The sequence below is a fragment of the Melanotaenia boesemani genome, chromosome 9 (genome assembly GCF_017639745.1).
Source record: "Melanotaenia boesemani isolate fMelBoe1 chromosome 9, fMelBoe1.pri, whole genome shotgun sequence".
NCBI lineage: Eukaryota > Metazoa > Chordata > Actinopteri > Atheriniformes > Melanotaeniidae > Melanotaenia > Melanotaenia boesemani.
In genome coordinates, this window is record NC_055690.1 from 15500264 (window position 1) to 15518352 (window position 18089).

The following is an 18089-nucleotide window of genomic DNA, read 5'->3' on the forward strand; positions in this document are numbered from 1 at the left end:
GCCACTGTAATGTCACCCACCGGTTTCTGAAGGTATTTGTATTTTGCTGTCATTAACTTCATGAGGTAATAATAGTGATACCTTGCAAGATGCATCTGTAATTTACATAAACTAGAATCTTAACTGGGATTATAATTGTCTTCCCTTGCTGTGTAAAAATAGCATTGTAAATGTTGCACTTTACCCTAAATTTACATATAGTCAATTTAAATTGGCACCAAATAACATAACTATTTTCCAAATGACACAATCATTCAACCATGTTCTCATCAAATCAAGCAATAAACAAATCACAGCTACAGTGAACCAGAAGCTAATTAAAATGATCTAACGTGTGAAAATGTATTACCTACTCTAACAGAAAATAATGATTTAAAAAAAAAAACACACACAAAACATAAACATTGGGAACAGAAAAATGACTGATTTCAGTTTCTCGCCTAAAAGATGTCAAATTCTTTTAAAATCCCAAGCAATGTATTTGTATCACATACCTAGCAGCTCTGTTTTGGTTTCATTTTTATTAAATAACATTTATTGAGTAAAGCAATCACAGTCAGAAGTAAATGCATCACATTGAAATTACAGGATCATTTATCTACCTGACATCTGGAATTTGTATTTTCTTGCACGCAGTTGGAATAACCCACCTCTCTCAATTGAAATAAAATTTTTATCCGAATGAGCATGATTGAAACAGAAGATCATAATTAGATCTTGCAATTGGCATGTTTACATGAAGCATTTTTACTCCAATTAGACTTTTAATCAAAAACAGTTTAACTTACCCTCATTTCTCTTCATGCTGATGCCTGTCTTTCTCCTGTAAAACATACTTGCTGTTGCTGTGTTAGATGTGTAGGAACATAATTTATTGGAGCCGTTGTTGGTTTTATGACACTGTGTTACATCCCCCTTTTGTCCAGGGGTCAATAGGACAGTACAATAATGTTTATTAACAAAAATGGGTTCCACAACACAAACGATCCTTCTCCGACAAATGTTAAACAATGAAACAAACAGATCAAACTAAAAGTGTCCCTTTTGGGTTTTTAACAATTACCTTTAACACTACTAATTATCAAAAGAAACCAACCAAACCAAAAATGTCCCAAAAACGGGCTACATGCTCACAGGCGGACTAATTAACAAACAAAATAAACACACGCTCTCAGGCGGACTTATATCAAAACAAAACCAAACTCCTAATAAACCAATTACAAAACCTCCTTCTTTCAGGCAGGGATGGTACGTAAACCCAGAACACAAAAGAACTTATCACTACCAAATATCCAACTCGCACCGAAAAGTCTCTAAACCACACAATCCGAAATCCTTCTCAAACTGGCAGGCATGTGTCCCACAGTCCAATGATGCTGTCTTAAAAGAGGCCTCTTCTCCGGATTGGGTAGCTGGTTGGGGAGTGAAGAGTAAGGCGGCCAATCAGGAAGCAGGAGAGGCGGGTGCAGGGCAGTCTCCAAAGTCACTGAGTTACCAGCATCTCTTGAATCTCCCACTCCTCCTGGCTGATAAGCCGGCGGGCATAACACACTGCCTGTAAGATTAAAACATATAATTCTGTGTCAAGTCTGCAGATGTACATAGCTTACATTTTTAAACATTCAATTGACTTGATTGAACTAGAGGTTAAGAGGAATTGTCCTTATTGATAATGAAATTTCTTCCAGTTTGTTTCTAACAGCAACACTTTCAGCAATTGCAGAGGCTGTTCTTTGTAAATAGTTAATTATTAAACACCACTTAGAGTACAATGCAATTACACCAATATAGATTTCTGATACTCATAAGCCATATACTTTGTACACATGGAAGAAACTGTCCTTCCTGCGGCTCTCTGCAGCTTTAATCAACACACCAACTTACAGTTACTGGTTGTGATGTGAAGATGAGGAATATACTTGCCTCCTAACAATCTTCCTGGCTCCCAGGCTCCAGCATGGAGTTCACATTTTTCACAGCTGCAATTTGCATCATAAGCTGTTGATCTTTCAGTCACTTGTTATCTGTTTGGACACAGTGAGTAGTAAAAGCACTGCAGGGAGCTACAGAAATAATTCCCATTACCCAGTGGGAAACGTATTGCTTGGTGATGGTGCACCAGTGTGAGGATTCAATTGGTTAAATTTGCTAAACCTTATACGATATTCAGAGTGCATGCACAGCTCCAGGAGTATCCTGAGTGCAGTAATGCTTTACACACAGAAGAATACTGGATTGGTATCTATGCCAGCAGTACATCCATTAAGAACACTTGGAGTGACTAACAATTTATTCTGTGCAGTCAACAAATAAAATCCCACAAAGGATAGAGCTGCTTAGCTTACGCTTGTGGCTGCAGAGTGTTTTTATTTCTCAAAGTAGTCCCTTTCTGTTTCTGGCTTGTTGGGCATTCCATCAGCTCCTTTTTTTATGCAGCATGTGCTGTTCAAGCCCACAGGAGCTTGTACTATTGTGGCACAGATGGATGCCTGTGCCTGGTTATGCATCTCCTCAGAGGGGAACTCTCAAATACTCAGATGGTCAAGTGATGATGTACCACATGTCCTTGGCCAACCAGGTCTTGAGTCTGTTCCGGGTTCTGTGTTTGCACATAACATGCGTCAGATTATAACCATGTTGTAAAGAAAGCTCAAGAAGGCAGGCAAAGATGCTCTAGACTTGGCATTGCTACATTCATACTTCATATGCATAAATCAATTAGCTATACCGGCTTGCCATTCCATCTCAGGTCTAACACAGAGAGACAGACAGTTGTGCACACTTTCACTAATTTCGAATAAACATTTAATTCAACATACATGTGTGTGGACATGAGACAAGAAAACTACAACACCATGAAGGGACAGAACTGTCTCCTGCAGGCCGAGGGGGCAGCGGTCTCTGATAAATATCAATTTCTGAGGTAATCAGGCTAGTTTATTATATTTGACTGTGCTGCAGATGTTATCCTCTAACAGTGGGGCTAAAATTGAGCTGCCAGTTGTTTTACAGACAAATAAAATTGATCAGTCTTACCTCAGACTGTAAGTTGTTCCTGTTAGTGTGGGAGCATCAACACTAACTGCTCGGAAATGTGTTTGTCTTTTAAATCTATTTTTATTAAGCACCAGTGGTACAGGGCATGTACATAGACAAAGGCAAAGGAAAATGATCTTTGGAACAATGCTCATATCAGTATTTTCTAATAATATCACCCTTCCACCCCCAGGAACACGTGGGACTTCATCTAAAAAAAAAAAAAAAAGATAAATTAAATCTGAAAAATCAAGGAAACATAAAAAGAGTATAAACACACGCTCACCACCACCAAGGCTGCACTACACAGGACATATGGTTCACATAGATAAATGAATCACAAATACATGTGCAAATGAAGCTGCTAATGGTAGTAAAGGGGGACAGTTTTCAGTTTAACCAAGTGTGACAGCAATGGGTCCCAGACAGAAAAAAGATTTGTGGACCCCCTGAGAACGTATGTTATCTTCTCCAGCTGTAGAAATTGCATTAGGTCACTAAACCACGTAGACACTTGAGGTGGATTATTTGTCTTTCAGTAGTAATAATATCTTTCTACCTGGAAGCTATGGTTGTAAAAGCAATTATTTCTTTAATAACTTCTCCTTATTGTAGAGTGTCTTCTGTCTTTGGTACTGAAAATGACCATTGCTGCGTTTGGGTGGAGATCAATATTAAGAGCTTCTGACAATGTTTTAAAAATCATAGACCAAGGCTGGACATAACCAGAACCGTAGGTTATTTTGACACCTGTCACAGTTAGCATCTATGTTAGAATATATTTCAACCATTTTTTATTTAGAATAGTAGATGCGATGCAGAATTTTACATTGAATTATGCTTAATTTGGCACAGGAAGTGTTGCCATTTACTCTTAGTAGAGTATTGTCCCAAATGTTCTCCTCTAATTCCACTACCTCCCCTAACTCATCCACTAAATGTAGAGATGTAGAGAACTGAGCATCCACCATAGATATTGATTTAATGAGCTCCTCTTGCTTAGTTATTTTAATTTTTTTAATTTTAGCTAAATAGGGTATAATCTCATCCATGATTACAGCTTTTATTGTTTTCCAAAGAAAGGAAGGGTAGATGTCATTTGGATTTTTTTGTTAGATTCTATGAAGTCATCTATTTTTTGGGATTTCATTTCACAAAAGCTGTCATCAGACAAAAGATTTATATCTAATTTACAAGATGGGCGTATCTCCATAAAATGATAGCAGTTTGGCCTTTTTAGAAAAAGAAATTTAGAATTCGAACAGTCCAGTGATGGATTTATTACACAATTTAGGTCTCTACCAAAAATTAATTAGTGTGAGTTCAAATCTAGAATTAATAAGATAAATTCTACTCACAAATTTATCATCAGCCCAGTTTGGAGCATAGATGTATACAAAAACCACAGGCTTATGATAGAGGAAAACCATCACAGTGGTCACATTAAACAGATTTTTTGATATATATATATATATATATATATATATACATAAATACGGCCATTCCACAAGTTTTGGAATTAAGATTAGTCTTTAACAATCTGGTCTTTAACCAGTAGATGGGTTTCCCGAAGAAATGCAACATCACATTTTAAATGTTAATTAAATATCCTGGCTCATTTAACAGGCTTATTTAAACCTTTCACACTCCATCTAACGGAACGTACAGCAGCCCCTCTGACAGTTCCTCATCATGTGTAATTAGAATAAAATAGAATGAAAAGAAGAAGAAATCGGGTAAGGACTGTTGAATAGCACAATTTATCAGTTTCTTCTTTTAAATGAAAAAGGAGAGCCTAGGCTGCAACAGTGTGGTGGTGTTCCTCTCCCTAACTTTAATCGTTTTCTGTCTAAACACAAAACCAGAACTAAGCCTTTTCTTAAATAATGAATAATTATTTAAGCTTAAGACACTTGTTGACTTCCTAGTTCAGACTATTTTGATAAGTTATATACAGTCTAGGCCATCATTAGGTCATAAAGTGATATATTACTCAACAAAACAAGACATTGTATATGTATGTATATGCATGTATAGATAGAAAGTTCTTTGAGCAAACAACAGCATGTAACAATAGTTAAACCCATTTAAGATATTAGGAGCAAATATTTGAGATTTGCATGCTGAAAACACCTTAGGTTTCCTCTCTTAAGACAAGCCAAGCTACTCTGTTGTCACCATTGTTTAACTTCCATTGGTGATTTGTACATAGCATTTGTACTTTTCTTATAAATAATGGAGCAGCACATGTCCCTGACTGCAGCGGTGCATTTATGAATTAAATACTGAATTTAAAATGTTAAATATCTTGGTGTAGGGGCACGCTTTGTGAAAATGGTTCCATAGATAAATAGATTTTAGGTCCTAATTATCTGAAGAGTGTCTTGGAGTATCTGATGCTAGGTCACTAGCAGTATGAGCTGTATTGCTAACTTAACCTGGCAGTTGCCATATTGTTATGACTGATAAGTGTATGTTCTGACAGTTTGTGTTTTGTCACCTGTTTTAAAGTAGGTTGCAAACCTTAACAAGTCCATTTCTATCTAAAGCAGTAGGTTTAATTTTTAAGGCCAGTGGCCTTTTATATTGTTCTATTCATCATTCATTCATATTGTCTAATTTTGTGAGGTTGCAGATAATGTTTAATAGCTACTTTCATGACAGGCACATTCATATTTGGTCTTTCCTTCCTGAAAATTAATCTGAGTTATGTGTGTATGCTAACCTTAGCAGTTCTGTCATTATCAGTTAAACATGAATCTTTTTTTAGGCAAGGCAAGGCAAGGCAGTTTATTTATATAGCACATTTCATGTACAGGACAATTCAAAGTGCTTTACATAAAACAAAGATATTACAGATATTTAGAATAGTGAAAGGCATCAACACATAATCAACACATAATCACAATAAAATAATAAATTACATTAAAATGATTAAAAGCAAGATAAGTTAAAAAAAAAGTTACCGTGCAGATTTCATGCATAGGCACATGAAAAAAGAAATGTTTTTAACCTGGATTTAAAAATGTCTACATTTGGGGAAAGTTTAATCTCCACTGGCAGTTTGTTCCATTTGTTTGCAGCATAACAGCTAAATGCTGCTTCTCCATGTTTAGTCTGGACTCTGGCCTGGACTAGTTGACCAGAGTCTTTGGACCTAAGAGCTCTGCTAGGTTTATATTCTCTGAACATATCACAGATGTATTCTGGGCCTAAACCATTCTGGGATTTGTAAACAAGCAGAAGGGTTTTAAAATCTATTCTGTGACTGACTGGAAGCCAGTGTAAAGATTTCAAAACTGGTGTGATGTGTTCAGATCTCTTAGTCCTGGTTAAAACTCTAGCAGCAGCGTTCTGGATGAGCCATTACAGACCATTACAGTAATCCAGTCTACTGGAGATGAACCCATGGATGAGTTTCTCTTGGTCTTTCTGGGAGACTAAACTTTTAATTCTGTTGATGTTTCTGAGCTGGTAAAAAGCTGTCTTAGTGACAGCTTTGATGTGGCTGCTGAAAGTCAGATCTGAGTCTATCAACACTCCCAGGTTACGAACTTGGTTGGTGATTTTAAAAGCCCGAGTCTCCAGGTGTTTGCCAATGCTGTCCCTCTTCTCTTTGCTACCAAACAGAATAATCTCAGTTTTGTCTTCATTTAATTGTAGAAAATTCTCCCTCATCCAGGTGTTTATTTGCTCCAGACACTGACACATTAAGTCTATTGGACTGCAGTCATCTGGTGACAGAGACACATAAAGTTGTGTATCATCAGCATAACTTTGATAACTAATGCTATAGTTCTGTAATATTTGACCCAAAGGGAGCATATACAAGTTGAACAGAAGAGGTCCAAGGACTGACCCCTGGGGGACTCCACAAGTCATGGCCACTCGCTCGGATTCATAGCTGCTGATCGTAACAAAATAACTCCGGCCTTCTAAATAGGACCTGAACCAGTTAAGGACCACTCCAGAAAGTCCAACCCAGTTTTCCAGCCTATGCAACAGGATTCTGTGATCTACAGTATCAAACGCAGCACTGAGATCCAACAGAACCAGGACTGATACTTGACCAGAATTGGTATTCAACCTAATGTCATTTAACACTTTGACCAGAGCTGTTTCAGTGCTGTGATGAGGTCGGAAGCCGGACTGAAATTTATCAAGATTTCCACTTTCATTTAAAAAGTCATGAAGCTGGTGAAATACAACTTTTTCAATAATCTTGGAAATAAAAGAGAGGTTAGAGACAGGTCTATAGTTGTTCATTATAGAGGCGTCTAGAGTCCTTTTCTTTAGGAGTGGCTTAATAGCAGCTATCTTTAGTGACTTGGGAAAAATGCCTGATGCCAGTGAGCTGTTAACTATCAGTAGGAGATCACTTTCTACTGAGGTAAAAACTGTTTTTAAAAAGTCGGATGGTATCATGTCCAGAGTGCATGTTGTTGATTTCAAATGCCAAACTGTTTCTTGTAGGACTTTTAAATTCACCATTTTAAATTGCGACATGACAGCAGAATTGTTTCAAGGTTTTAGGCACAGACTAATTTTCTTGTTTGACTGTGTGGAATTAATATTTTGCCTAATTGTTTTAATTTTTTGGCTAAAAAAGTTTGCAAATTGGTTGCATTTCTCAGTGGAAAGGAGCTCTGGGCTTATCTGTTTAGGAGGATTAGTAAGTTTTTCAATCATAGCAAACAGAGTGCGAGAATTGTTGACATTCCTGTTAATCATTTCAGATAAATGCAGCTCTCTGGCCTTGCACAGCTCATTGTTATAGTTACGCAGGCTTTGTTTGTACAGCTCATAGTGAATTTGAAGTTTATTTTTCCACCATTTCCGCTCAGTTTTTCTGCATTCTCTTTTTAGGCTGGTAACCACAGTGGTGTTTCTCCATGGTGTTTTCTGTTTGCTCAAGTTGCTCTTGATTCTTATCGGTGCAACAGCATCCATTACATTCAAGATTTTCAGATTGAAATGATCCAGGAGTCCATCAACGGACTCTGCACTGGTTGTTGGTAACATAGCTATGGCCTCCACAAACTTAGCACTTGTTCTTTCATTAATGTACCTCTTTCTAACGGAGAAGCAGGTTGGTTGAACATTCTGAGTGATCAGTAAATCAAACAAAATACAAAAATGGTCAGACAAGGCCAAGTCAGTGACAGCTACAGAAAAAATTTCCACACCCTTTGAAATAACCAGGTCCAGAATGTGACCTCGAATGTGGGTTGGTTCTTTTACATGTTGCCACAAACCAAACATGTCCAATATGGAACAAAATTCCTTGACATTACCATCCATCATGTTATCTATGTGAATGTTAAAATCCCCAGTTAAGATGAAATGGTTAAAATCAGTAGAGATAACCGACAATAATTCAGAAAATTCATCAATAAAATTTACACAGTGTCCTGGACGTCTGTAGATGATTAGAAATAGGATTTTAGGAATGCCCCTTAAAATAAAACTAAGATATTCAAAAGAAGTAAAATCACCAAATGAAATTTCTTTACACTGGAATGAATCTTTAAATAAGGCAGCTTCTCCTCCCCCTTTCCTCCCGTTTCGACATTTATTCATAAAACTAAAATGAGGGGGTGCTGTTTCATTAAGAACTGTAGCACTTGTGTCTTCTGTTAACCATGTTTCTGTCAGAAAAAGAAAATCTAAACTGTGAGAAATGATGAAGTCATTAACTAACAGTGACTTGTTGGACAGAGATCTAACATTTAGTACAGCTAGTTTTATGAAGTTTACACTAGTCTCTGTTGTATTCTGAGTTATACAAGGTACAGTTAACAGATTAGATCGATTCACCCCACAAACTGACCGTGTTCGATTCCTTATTTTACTAACTAACACAGGAATCCTACTGGGTCCAGGCTTGATCTCAGAACAGCTGTCAGTAGTAGCAAAACTACAGCAAGGACCCTGAATGCATCATGGCATGTTATCTTTGTTGTGAATTCTGCTGCTCTGTGAACCACCTGCACTTCCTCCCGTGCCCTGGTCTGCCAGGACAGATGATCTAAGAGGAGGATGAGGAGGGGGAGGGGGGGGAGCCCTGTATTTCTTGGTAGATGGTGGTCGCTGGGGTTCAGACCTGGATAGAGACATCCTTTTAAGACCTTGGGTGATGTGGAGAAGAGAAGAAGAGAAGATGTGGTTTTGTATTTAAATCCATTTATGAAGCTAATCTGTTAAATATTATTAGAATAGAATTAAACAACGTTACATCTTTTCTTTTAGTTGCTGTTTCTGTTTTTCCATTCTCTACATTAAATCAGCTGGATTTAGAAGTTTTCCTAGTTTACATCATGAAGATAAGACACAAAATCAACTAACTCAAGTAGAAAACTACAGCTGATAAATCTGTCAGTGATCTTTTGTAGATTTTATAATTGATTACTTGGGAATGAAAAGCTTTCAGTTATTGTCTAATATCATTAATCTTGTGGTTTTGTATTTGTGACAAGTTTGTTTATTTAGTATTTTAAGTGGGAGGTGGCATTCTGTTTTCAAAGCAGTGGAAATAGCATCATCTTGTTAAAAGCATTTTGTAAATGAGATGAGAGTGGTAAAGTGGTTTGATTAACAAAAACGAAGCACTTTTTGTTAAGGTAAAGCAGTGTAAGATGGTGGTAAAAAGCTGCTTTGGTTCAAGGATCCTGGAGCCCCTGGAGAAAAATTAGCTGCTGACCAGAGTTGTAATAATGTAATGTAGTATAAGAGCTGTCAAAGGTTAAAGAGATAGCCTTTGTTTTGTCCTAACTTACCAGACCTGTTTATTAATGTCCAGGATGCCATAGTTCGTCTTGTAACAGAGACTACTTAATCATTTATTTGTGCCCAGTTGTCTGTATTGTCTGTAGTTGTCTGAGCTAACAAACGCTACATTAAACAACCCACAGGTAACTCCAAACTCATTGGGAACAACTGCAAATAAGAGACTGAACCCAGCCATTAAGAAACAACGTAAAATGCATTTTTTTCAAACTCTTAATAATGCTAAAATTGTTTGGGATTCACATTCAAAACCTAAGGGACTGTTAATGGGACATATTAATATAAGAAGCATTGTCAATAAAGCAGAGCAAGTGGAACATCTATTAAGTGACTCTAATATTGATATACTAGGAGTAACTGAAAGTTGGTTGACACAATCATCTCCAACGGCAGCTATTAATATTCCAGGATATAATGTGTTCAGAAGAGACAGGGAAATGGGAAGAGGTGGAGGTATTTTAGTTTATGTCAAGAACATCTTTAAATGTGAACTAATGAAGTGGCCAGTTGAAGTTAATATTGAATGTATTGGTCTGAAGATAACACTCTCCCCAGCAATGTCATTCACAATGATTTGTATGTATAGACCTCCCTCTGCTAAGGATGTCTTTTATGATCAATTTAAGACAATTTTAAAACATTGTAATCCCAAAAGCGAAATAGTTCTTCTGGGTGATCTAAATATTAATTGGGACAACAAATCAGATAGGAAAAAACTGAAACAACTTGCTGATAAGTACAACTTAACACAGGTTATTAAAGGACCAACAAGACTCACTAATACATCACAAACAATAATTGATCTGATATTTACTAATAAGCCTGATAGAATCTCTAAAACTTTTAATCTTCTGTCAGGTCTTTCTGATCACAATTTTATTTTGTGCTCAAGAAAAATTAAAAGACAACATTCAATTAAACCTTCTACAGTTAGCAGCTATCAATTTATACCCAAAAGTGAGCAACAAAATTTGAAGAATGAATTGCAACAACTAGATTGGCTTAATGTGCTGAAAAACAATGACATTGAGGCTAGTTCTAACAACTTTATTAAAAATGTCACTGAAACTCTAGCTCATTTTACCAAATCAGGCAAATTTAAAGAGCATAAAAAAACTCTTCCGTGGATAAATAAAGATATAAGGAAACTAATGAAAGACAGAGACAACGCATTAAAAAGATCTCTAAAAACAGGCACTACCAGTGATCGACAGATTTTTACATCACTAAGAAATAAAGTCGTAAAACAGATCCGTAAAGCTAAAGCAAAATTTTTTATTGAGACAATAGAAGGGTCAAATGGTAATGGAAAACTGATTTGGGAAAATTTAAATAAACTTTTAGGACAAAATAAACATATCCAATCTAGAGATTTGCAGCTCCAAGAAAATGGCACACTAACTGACAATTTAGATATTATTGTTAATAGTTTTAATACATTTTTTATTAGATCGATTGAGGAACTGACAGCTGATTTTAAATGCCCAGACCTCCAATACAAGCCTCTGGATGAAACAATACCAATCTTCAATATCCAAAATATAACTGTCCCAGATGTCTTGAAAATAATTTCATCTCTAAAAAGTTCAAAAGCAAGAGATGCATTTGGACTCACAAACAGTTTTTTAAAGATTCATAAGGAGGTGTTTGCAAGTCTAATCACACATTTAATAAATTTGTCAATAAACCATACTAAAGTTCCATTGACATGGAAGACTGCAAGGGTTACCCCAGTGTATAAAGCTGGGGACAAGACAAAACCAGAGAACTATCGGCCAATAAGTATTTTACCAATTGTATCAAAAATAGCAGAGAAGTGGGTTTCTATTCAATTAATTGAACATCTAAACAGTGGTAGTACCCCTCTCCATCCAATGCAATTCGGTTTCCGTAAACATCACTCTACAGAAACAGCAACCTGTTACTTTCTTGAGAATGTAAAAAGCCTTTTAGATCAGGGTGGATTTGTAGGTGCTGTTTTTCTGGACCTAAAACGTGCTTTTGACACAATACATCATGGTATGCTTCTTGCTAAACTGTCTCATTTTAATTTATCCAGAAGTGCCCTCTGTTGGATGCAGTCATATCTGGCAGATAGGAAACAAGCTGTACAAATAGGAAATTCACAATCATCTTATCTTTCTTGCTCTGCCGGTGTCCCACAAGGCTCAATACTTGGCCCAATACTATTCAGTCTTTATGTCAATAATTTACCAAATGTTTGTTCAACTATCAAAACGCAATTATATGCAGATGATACAGTGTTGTATACTCACGCAAAAACTAAACAAGAAGCTGCTGCAATACTTTCAGGAGCCATGGTACCAGTGTCCCACTGGCTTCAAAACTCCTGCTTACATCTTAATACAAAGAAAACAGTTTGTATGTTTTTCTCACAACAGCCAGTAGGCGACCAACAACCATCTGTCATAGTTAATGATGAATGTCTAGATGTGGTGGACCAGTTCAAGTATCTGGGTGTGGTCTTTGATTCTAACCTGACATTTAAGCAACATGTAAAAAAAATTATAAATACAATCAAATTTAACTTATCAAATTTTAATCATGTCAGACCCTTTCTTACTCTTGATGCAGCAAAAGCATACATGCACGCAATGATTTTTACTCATATCACCTACTGTTACACAACGTGGTCTCATACAACAGAAGGCACTCTAAAGCCTATTAAGTCTCTTTTTAAGAAAACATTGAAAATTTTAGACAGAAAACCTCTTCATTTTCATCACTGTAATATCCTTAGTAAGTATAATATTTTAGACTTGAGCAGCTATCAGATATTTCTGGATGTATGTTTTGTTTTTAAGGTTTTAAATGGGCTTGCCCCTCCACCATTAGATGTTTTCATACAGAAGAAAACAAACAATAGAGTCACTACTAGAGCATTAACCAGAGGAGACTGTAACATACAGCGCCGCAGGACTAAGTTTAGCCAAATGGTGGTGTCTATCAGAGGCACACAGTCATGGAACTCACTACCAGCTCATATTAGAAACTGTGACAACTATCTCACCTTCAAGAAAACACTAAAAGAGTGGTTAAAAACAAACCAGTCCTGTACTCATGTGTAACTAACATCCTGTTTACCTCTTATTACTAACACTGTGTTTAATGTTTATTGTAACTATTGTAAATATGAGATGTTTGTCAATGTTTGTTCAATGTGCCTGCCTTAGGACAACAGATGCAATTTAGCTTTTGTGGCTAATTCTGGCATATTTACTGTGAAGCTTTTGCTCATATGTTGATTAATATGCATTGTCCTAAATAAATAAATAAATAAATAAATAAGTATTGTCTAAGGTTTAATGCAGTATATTTTTACACATGCAGCATATAATATTCTAGTTATGACAGCCATTACATCCTGTAGCCAGCTAAAGTTTTAGCTGACATGACAGGTGTGGATTAATATAATTAATAATAATTAAAATATTAATAAAATACCGGGAAGCGATAATAAACAGGGACGAGGGAGGTTTTTAAAACCAACCTATGCCTGGACTTGCTTCTGAGCAGAAAGTAAGATAGTCCTCTGAAATGGTAACTGACCAAAGAAGATTATTTGGAGGAAGAGTTTTTGTGTATGTTTTTTTTAAGCAATGAATTAATGAATTGTAGCTGGATTTATTCAATATCCCAGGACAGTTTGAGCCACTATATGTTATATTCACAATGCCAGACATGCCAGGCCATGTATTCAGACTGTCTTCCATAATGCAATGCTAACTTAACCATCATGCTACGTCATATTTCCATGCCCCGCCCCACATTTTAAATTTTTTTTTTATGTTTTTTTAAAACGTTTCCTTCAAACATAAATTTCAAAGCAAAGGCAGTGGCATTTCGTAAAACACTAAAATGAGTTTAAAATGATTTTTCTTTCTAAAACTGGTATATTTACCATAAACTGAAAACTATCAAAAAGTATCAGGCTATGTATTTATCACATTATCACAATATTACAAACAGCAAAAATGACATGCAACATTGACCATCAGATATTCCTTTATGTATGAGAGTTTAATGTATGTTTTTATTAACCTATTTAGACCAGCTTTTTAAAGCATTACTACTAAACTCTGGAAGATATTTACATCAGGATGGCCCCAAACGAAGGCTAACTGGGACTCTGTTTCGCATTTTTTGAGCTGTCTCCAGCCAGTAAAAGTCAGTCTGATATTGACTCTTGTCTTATGTCTTACTCTTTTACTTACTCTTTCTTCTCTGATAACGTCTGTTTACATTTTGATGACTTAGCAGTGGTGTACGTTCAAAACAGCTTTTATGTTGACATCCAGTGGCTAGCATGTGACACGGTGCCGTAAAAGAGAAATTCAGCTGCAATGTGATGCTCCGGGCCAGAAAAAAAAGTTAAGTCACAAGTTCAAAGTTGAAATGTCAGTGTCCCATTGAAAAGAGTCAGAAGCACAGAGCTTTAAAGTAAGACACTTATGTAGTGTGGTGTGTAAGATTTGGGGGATTTTAGAGCAGAGATTTTTACACAATATAATACAGTAAAGACATTTACTTTCTGTATATATTTGCAGTGAAATTACTTCATTAGTAGTGCATAGATAGAAGTTTCTTTTAGGCCACAAAAAAAGGCAAGAAAAATCACAGTTTTTTTATTTATTTTTTTTTTCTGACAATTGCTGGCTGTGGAGCATGAAAGGAAAACCCATCAATCAAAATTCTGAAGTATTTATACTCTGACACTGACTCAGTGATAACAGACGGATGAAATGAAAGCAACCAAAAGCTTTCCTTTGTTGACATGCAAAAGCAGTTTTTTTATTGACTATGTTGCATTTCATAATGCAATATATTGAAATGAAATATAGCAATATCAGTTTCCCCAACATTTGATGGAACTGGATCATTTTATATGTGGTAGTTCATCAGATGTTCCCTAATTCCCTTTGGAAAATTCTTATTCTTTGTACATTAATAAAGCACATAGTCACATTTGGTCTTATCCGTTGTGTTAGAAAGGATGTGACAGACATGTGCACGATGGGAAAACAGAGACTGAAGTTTTGACCCTGGGTCAGGAGGGAAATGTGATTCTTCACAACTGCTTCTTCAGACTGAAGCACCACTGAGATGAGAGTTGGAAATCATCAGAGAAATATTGAACTTTTGCACACTTCCTCTGTTTTAAATTGTACTTATAACAAGTGCTTATGAGTTTGAATTAATTTTTGTTTAAGCACACTCTCATTACTTTGTCGAGTCTATTCATAACAGCTTGAGTTTGAATTAATTTTAGTTCCTGGGCATTTGAAATAGTTTTATATTTTTGTGCTTAAAAATGTACTTTAATCCCTTTTAATATCTGCTGTTGTAACAAAAGGTCATAAAAATCACTGTCTGACCTCCTTGTTTAGATACTTTGTGCAATGACACCACAGAAAAGAGTCCATTTGGATTTTCTTTCTCCTGCTGTGATGCTTCAAAAGCTGTCTATCTCCACCTGAGGCTCCGAGGCTTAATTCTCACTCTGGATCTTTTGAACTGTCAACAGGCCAGCACAAAGAAAGGAAAAAAATGTATAAAAATGAATAATCTATCTGTCTTGAGAGTGTTTGATTATTATTATCATTATTAATGGCACGACCTTGCCTGTCATTCTTCATCCAAAAACATATTTTTTTGTATTTTCTCTGATCCACAGGTTCAGGAAGAAAACACAGCGCCTCTCATTGGTGTCTGCAGAATATTGCACAAGAGTCGGTTGACAGCTCCGATGAGGAGTTCTTTGATGCCAGAGGTCAGGATAACATTTTATTCTTTTACCTTGCATTCCTTTTGTATCTCAAAGATGGTGTACAGTTACAGTTGGTACAAATATTTTGAGTGTGTTCATTTCCATTAAATGTGAATGTGTTGCTGATCACACGGCATAAATTATTAGTAATTTGTAACACCATTGTCATTGACTCATTATTAAAAAAAGTGATTGTGGTGTTTACAGGTAACAAGCAGACTACAAGAAAACAACAATTTAGTTATTTTTACGGTGCATTTGTGCTCAGCATGACAACCAGTAATAAGCAGTTGCTGGGCTAGCTGACATGTCCAGATCCTAATTTGTATTTGGGGAAAAGAGAACAGAATTGGTTAAAGCTGGCAGCTAAAACACTAAAAAGAAAATAGTTTTGTTTCTGAAAGAAAATTGAAAGCTAAACACAGCAGCGAAAAAGACAGAATAACAATGTATGCTGCCAAGCAAACTACTGTCTTAAACCCGAAGTGTTTGTTGCAACTATTATGACCTGTTTAATGATCCTTTCATGCATTAAAGGGATTTGACTCTTTACCTCATATAAAATCTGTTGATTGATGAAGCTGCTGACCCTGTACGCCGGTTGCGCTTGAATCTTCGACTTGATGATGTTATCACCATCGCAGGGAAGGTCACTTTTGAGTAAGAATGTTCAGATTCTGAATCTCAGACTGAAACTGTGGGCAAAGAAAAGTCAAAGACAGCTGCTGGATGTGCATATTTTATAACTTAATAAAACAATTTACTCGTCATTGTTTATGTTAATTAGCTATGTGGAGATTAAAACGTGGCAGTCTGGTGAGTGTGAAAAGGTTGAATGATTTTCTGGACTAGAGGGAACTGGAAATACATCAGAATATGAGTTTAAATTTTCCATTCAAAATCAAAACTCAAGGGCCATTAAAAACGGTTAACAGCTGTATCTAGAAATGTCTAGATAACACAAGGCAATTTAGGTTTTTACATAAAGCTGCAATAGGTGATGCATATTGTTCAATTACTTCAAAGTGAATTAATCTATAATATGCAACTTCTTTCTAATAAATGAACCAGAGCAATACTAATCGAATAATTAAATAGAATAGAATAGAAATACTTTATTAATCCCTTTGGAGAGTCCTCAGGGAAATTTGGGGAAATAAATCCATTTTTTGACAAGTTGCCAGCATTTTATTCTGTATACAATATGAGTATTATTATTATTTTATTTTTCTTCTAATTTTGGTCAAAAAATATTGTTGGAAAGTGTGAGAACATGGCCACCAGCCTTTGTGAGGTCAAAGCTGGCCTATTGCACTCTTTACATGTAAAGACAGCTGTTTGATAATCATCCCGTCTGTATATTAGGAAGATAATATGAGAGTAACGATGTAGGAATTGTTAAGGAATTTCCTCTTATCCTTGTTAAGTGTGCAAAACCTGTGCATTGCCTTCCTTTTGTTTTCTTCTCTGAGTTTTGCCTCAAGTATGTTGGAAATTTGGAACTTTTGCATTAGATTTTTGAGGGAGACTATACTGTGAGATAATAAAGAAGTGAATGTGCTGACAAACTGCTAGGTTGGTGATTACTATAGCCCCTGTTTCATTGGTCAAAAAATCCCACTAACAGCCCCTCTTGGCATTCACATAAATTGGCTTCAGTGCAGCTTGGCATCAATGAGAGTAAAACACCTGGGTGTAAATTTGGATTTTCATGGTGGATGCTGTGGTTGTGGTAACAAAAATGTACACAGCTCATATTTTCTTTGCAGAAACATGCCTACTAATTAAAATGTCTCATGTGGAGGCTTTGAAAATGACAAAATTGATTTATAAACAAAAGTAGATGACAGTGATCTATTTTTTATTTCTTATTTTTTCTGTACCTGTCATCAAGACAGCTGAAATCTTTTTCTCTGTCCTCCTGGGTCGCATCGATGTCCAAGGTCCAATCAAAAGTAGTAATCTTCATTCAGTGAAAAGCCAATTGAATTTTGTATAGAATTTTAAGCCAATATTCATCATCAACATGAATGTTAAATGTTAAAATGTTGAACATTTTAACAGCCTACACTAGTGAAATAATGATGCCATGTATAGTGGTTCATCTATCTTTTAACAGCTAGACCACCCTCCGAACCTCTACTTTTACAGTATTAGTCTTGCTTGGTTGCTATATTTTCATGTGCATTTATCAAAATTAAAGTCCCTTCTTGTAATCGAATAGAAGCCCTCGTCCTCTTTGCAGCATTCTTATAAAAAGTTATGCATGTATAATATATGCAACAGCAGACCAGACTGATTTGAAGCAGTTCAGAATGAATAAATCAAACAGCACATAGAATAACAATTTTTCACTCTGACTAATGCTTCATGCTGTGCAGTAAAATATCAGAAACAGCATGACTGTTTTGCTAAACTGCATAGATAAAGAGGTAAATAATATATATATATATATATATATATATATATATATATATAT

At 35.9% G+C, this 18089-nt stretch overlaps 1 protein-coding gene across 3 annotated transcripts in view; it reads left to right on the forward strand.

Moving 5' to 3' along the window:
* Positions 1-18089, forward strand: part of pitpnm3 (PITPNM family member 3) — a 111543-nt gene that overhangs the window by 13989 nt on the left and 79465 nt on the right. For all 3 annotated transcript variants that reach the window (XM_041995176.1, XM_041995177.1, XM_041995178.1), the window contains exon 2: positions 15518-15613. In XM_041995176.1, the coding sequence (XP_041851110.1) occupies positions 15518-15613 (96 nt within the window). The remainder of the gene's footprint in view (positions 1-15517; positions 15614-18089) is intronic.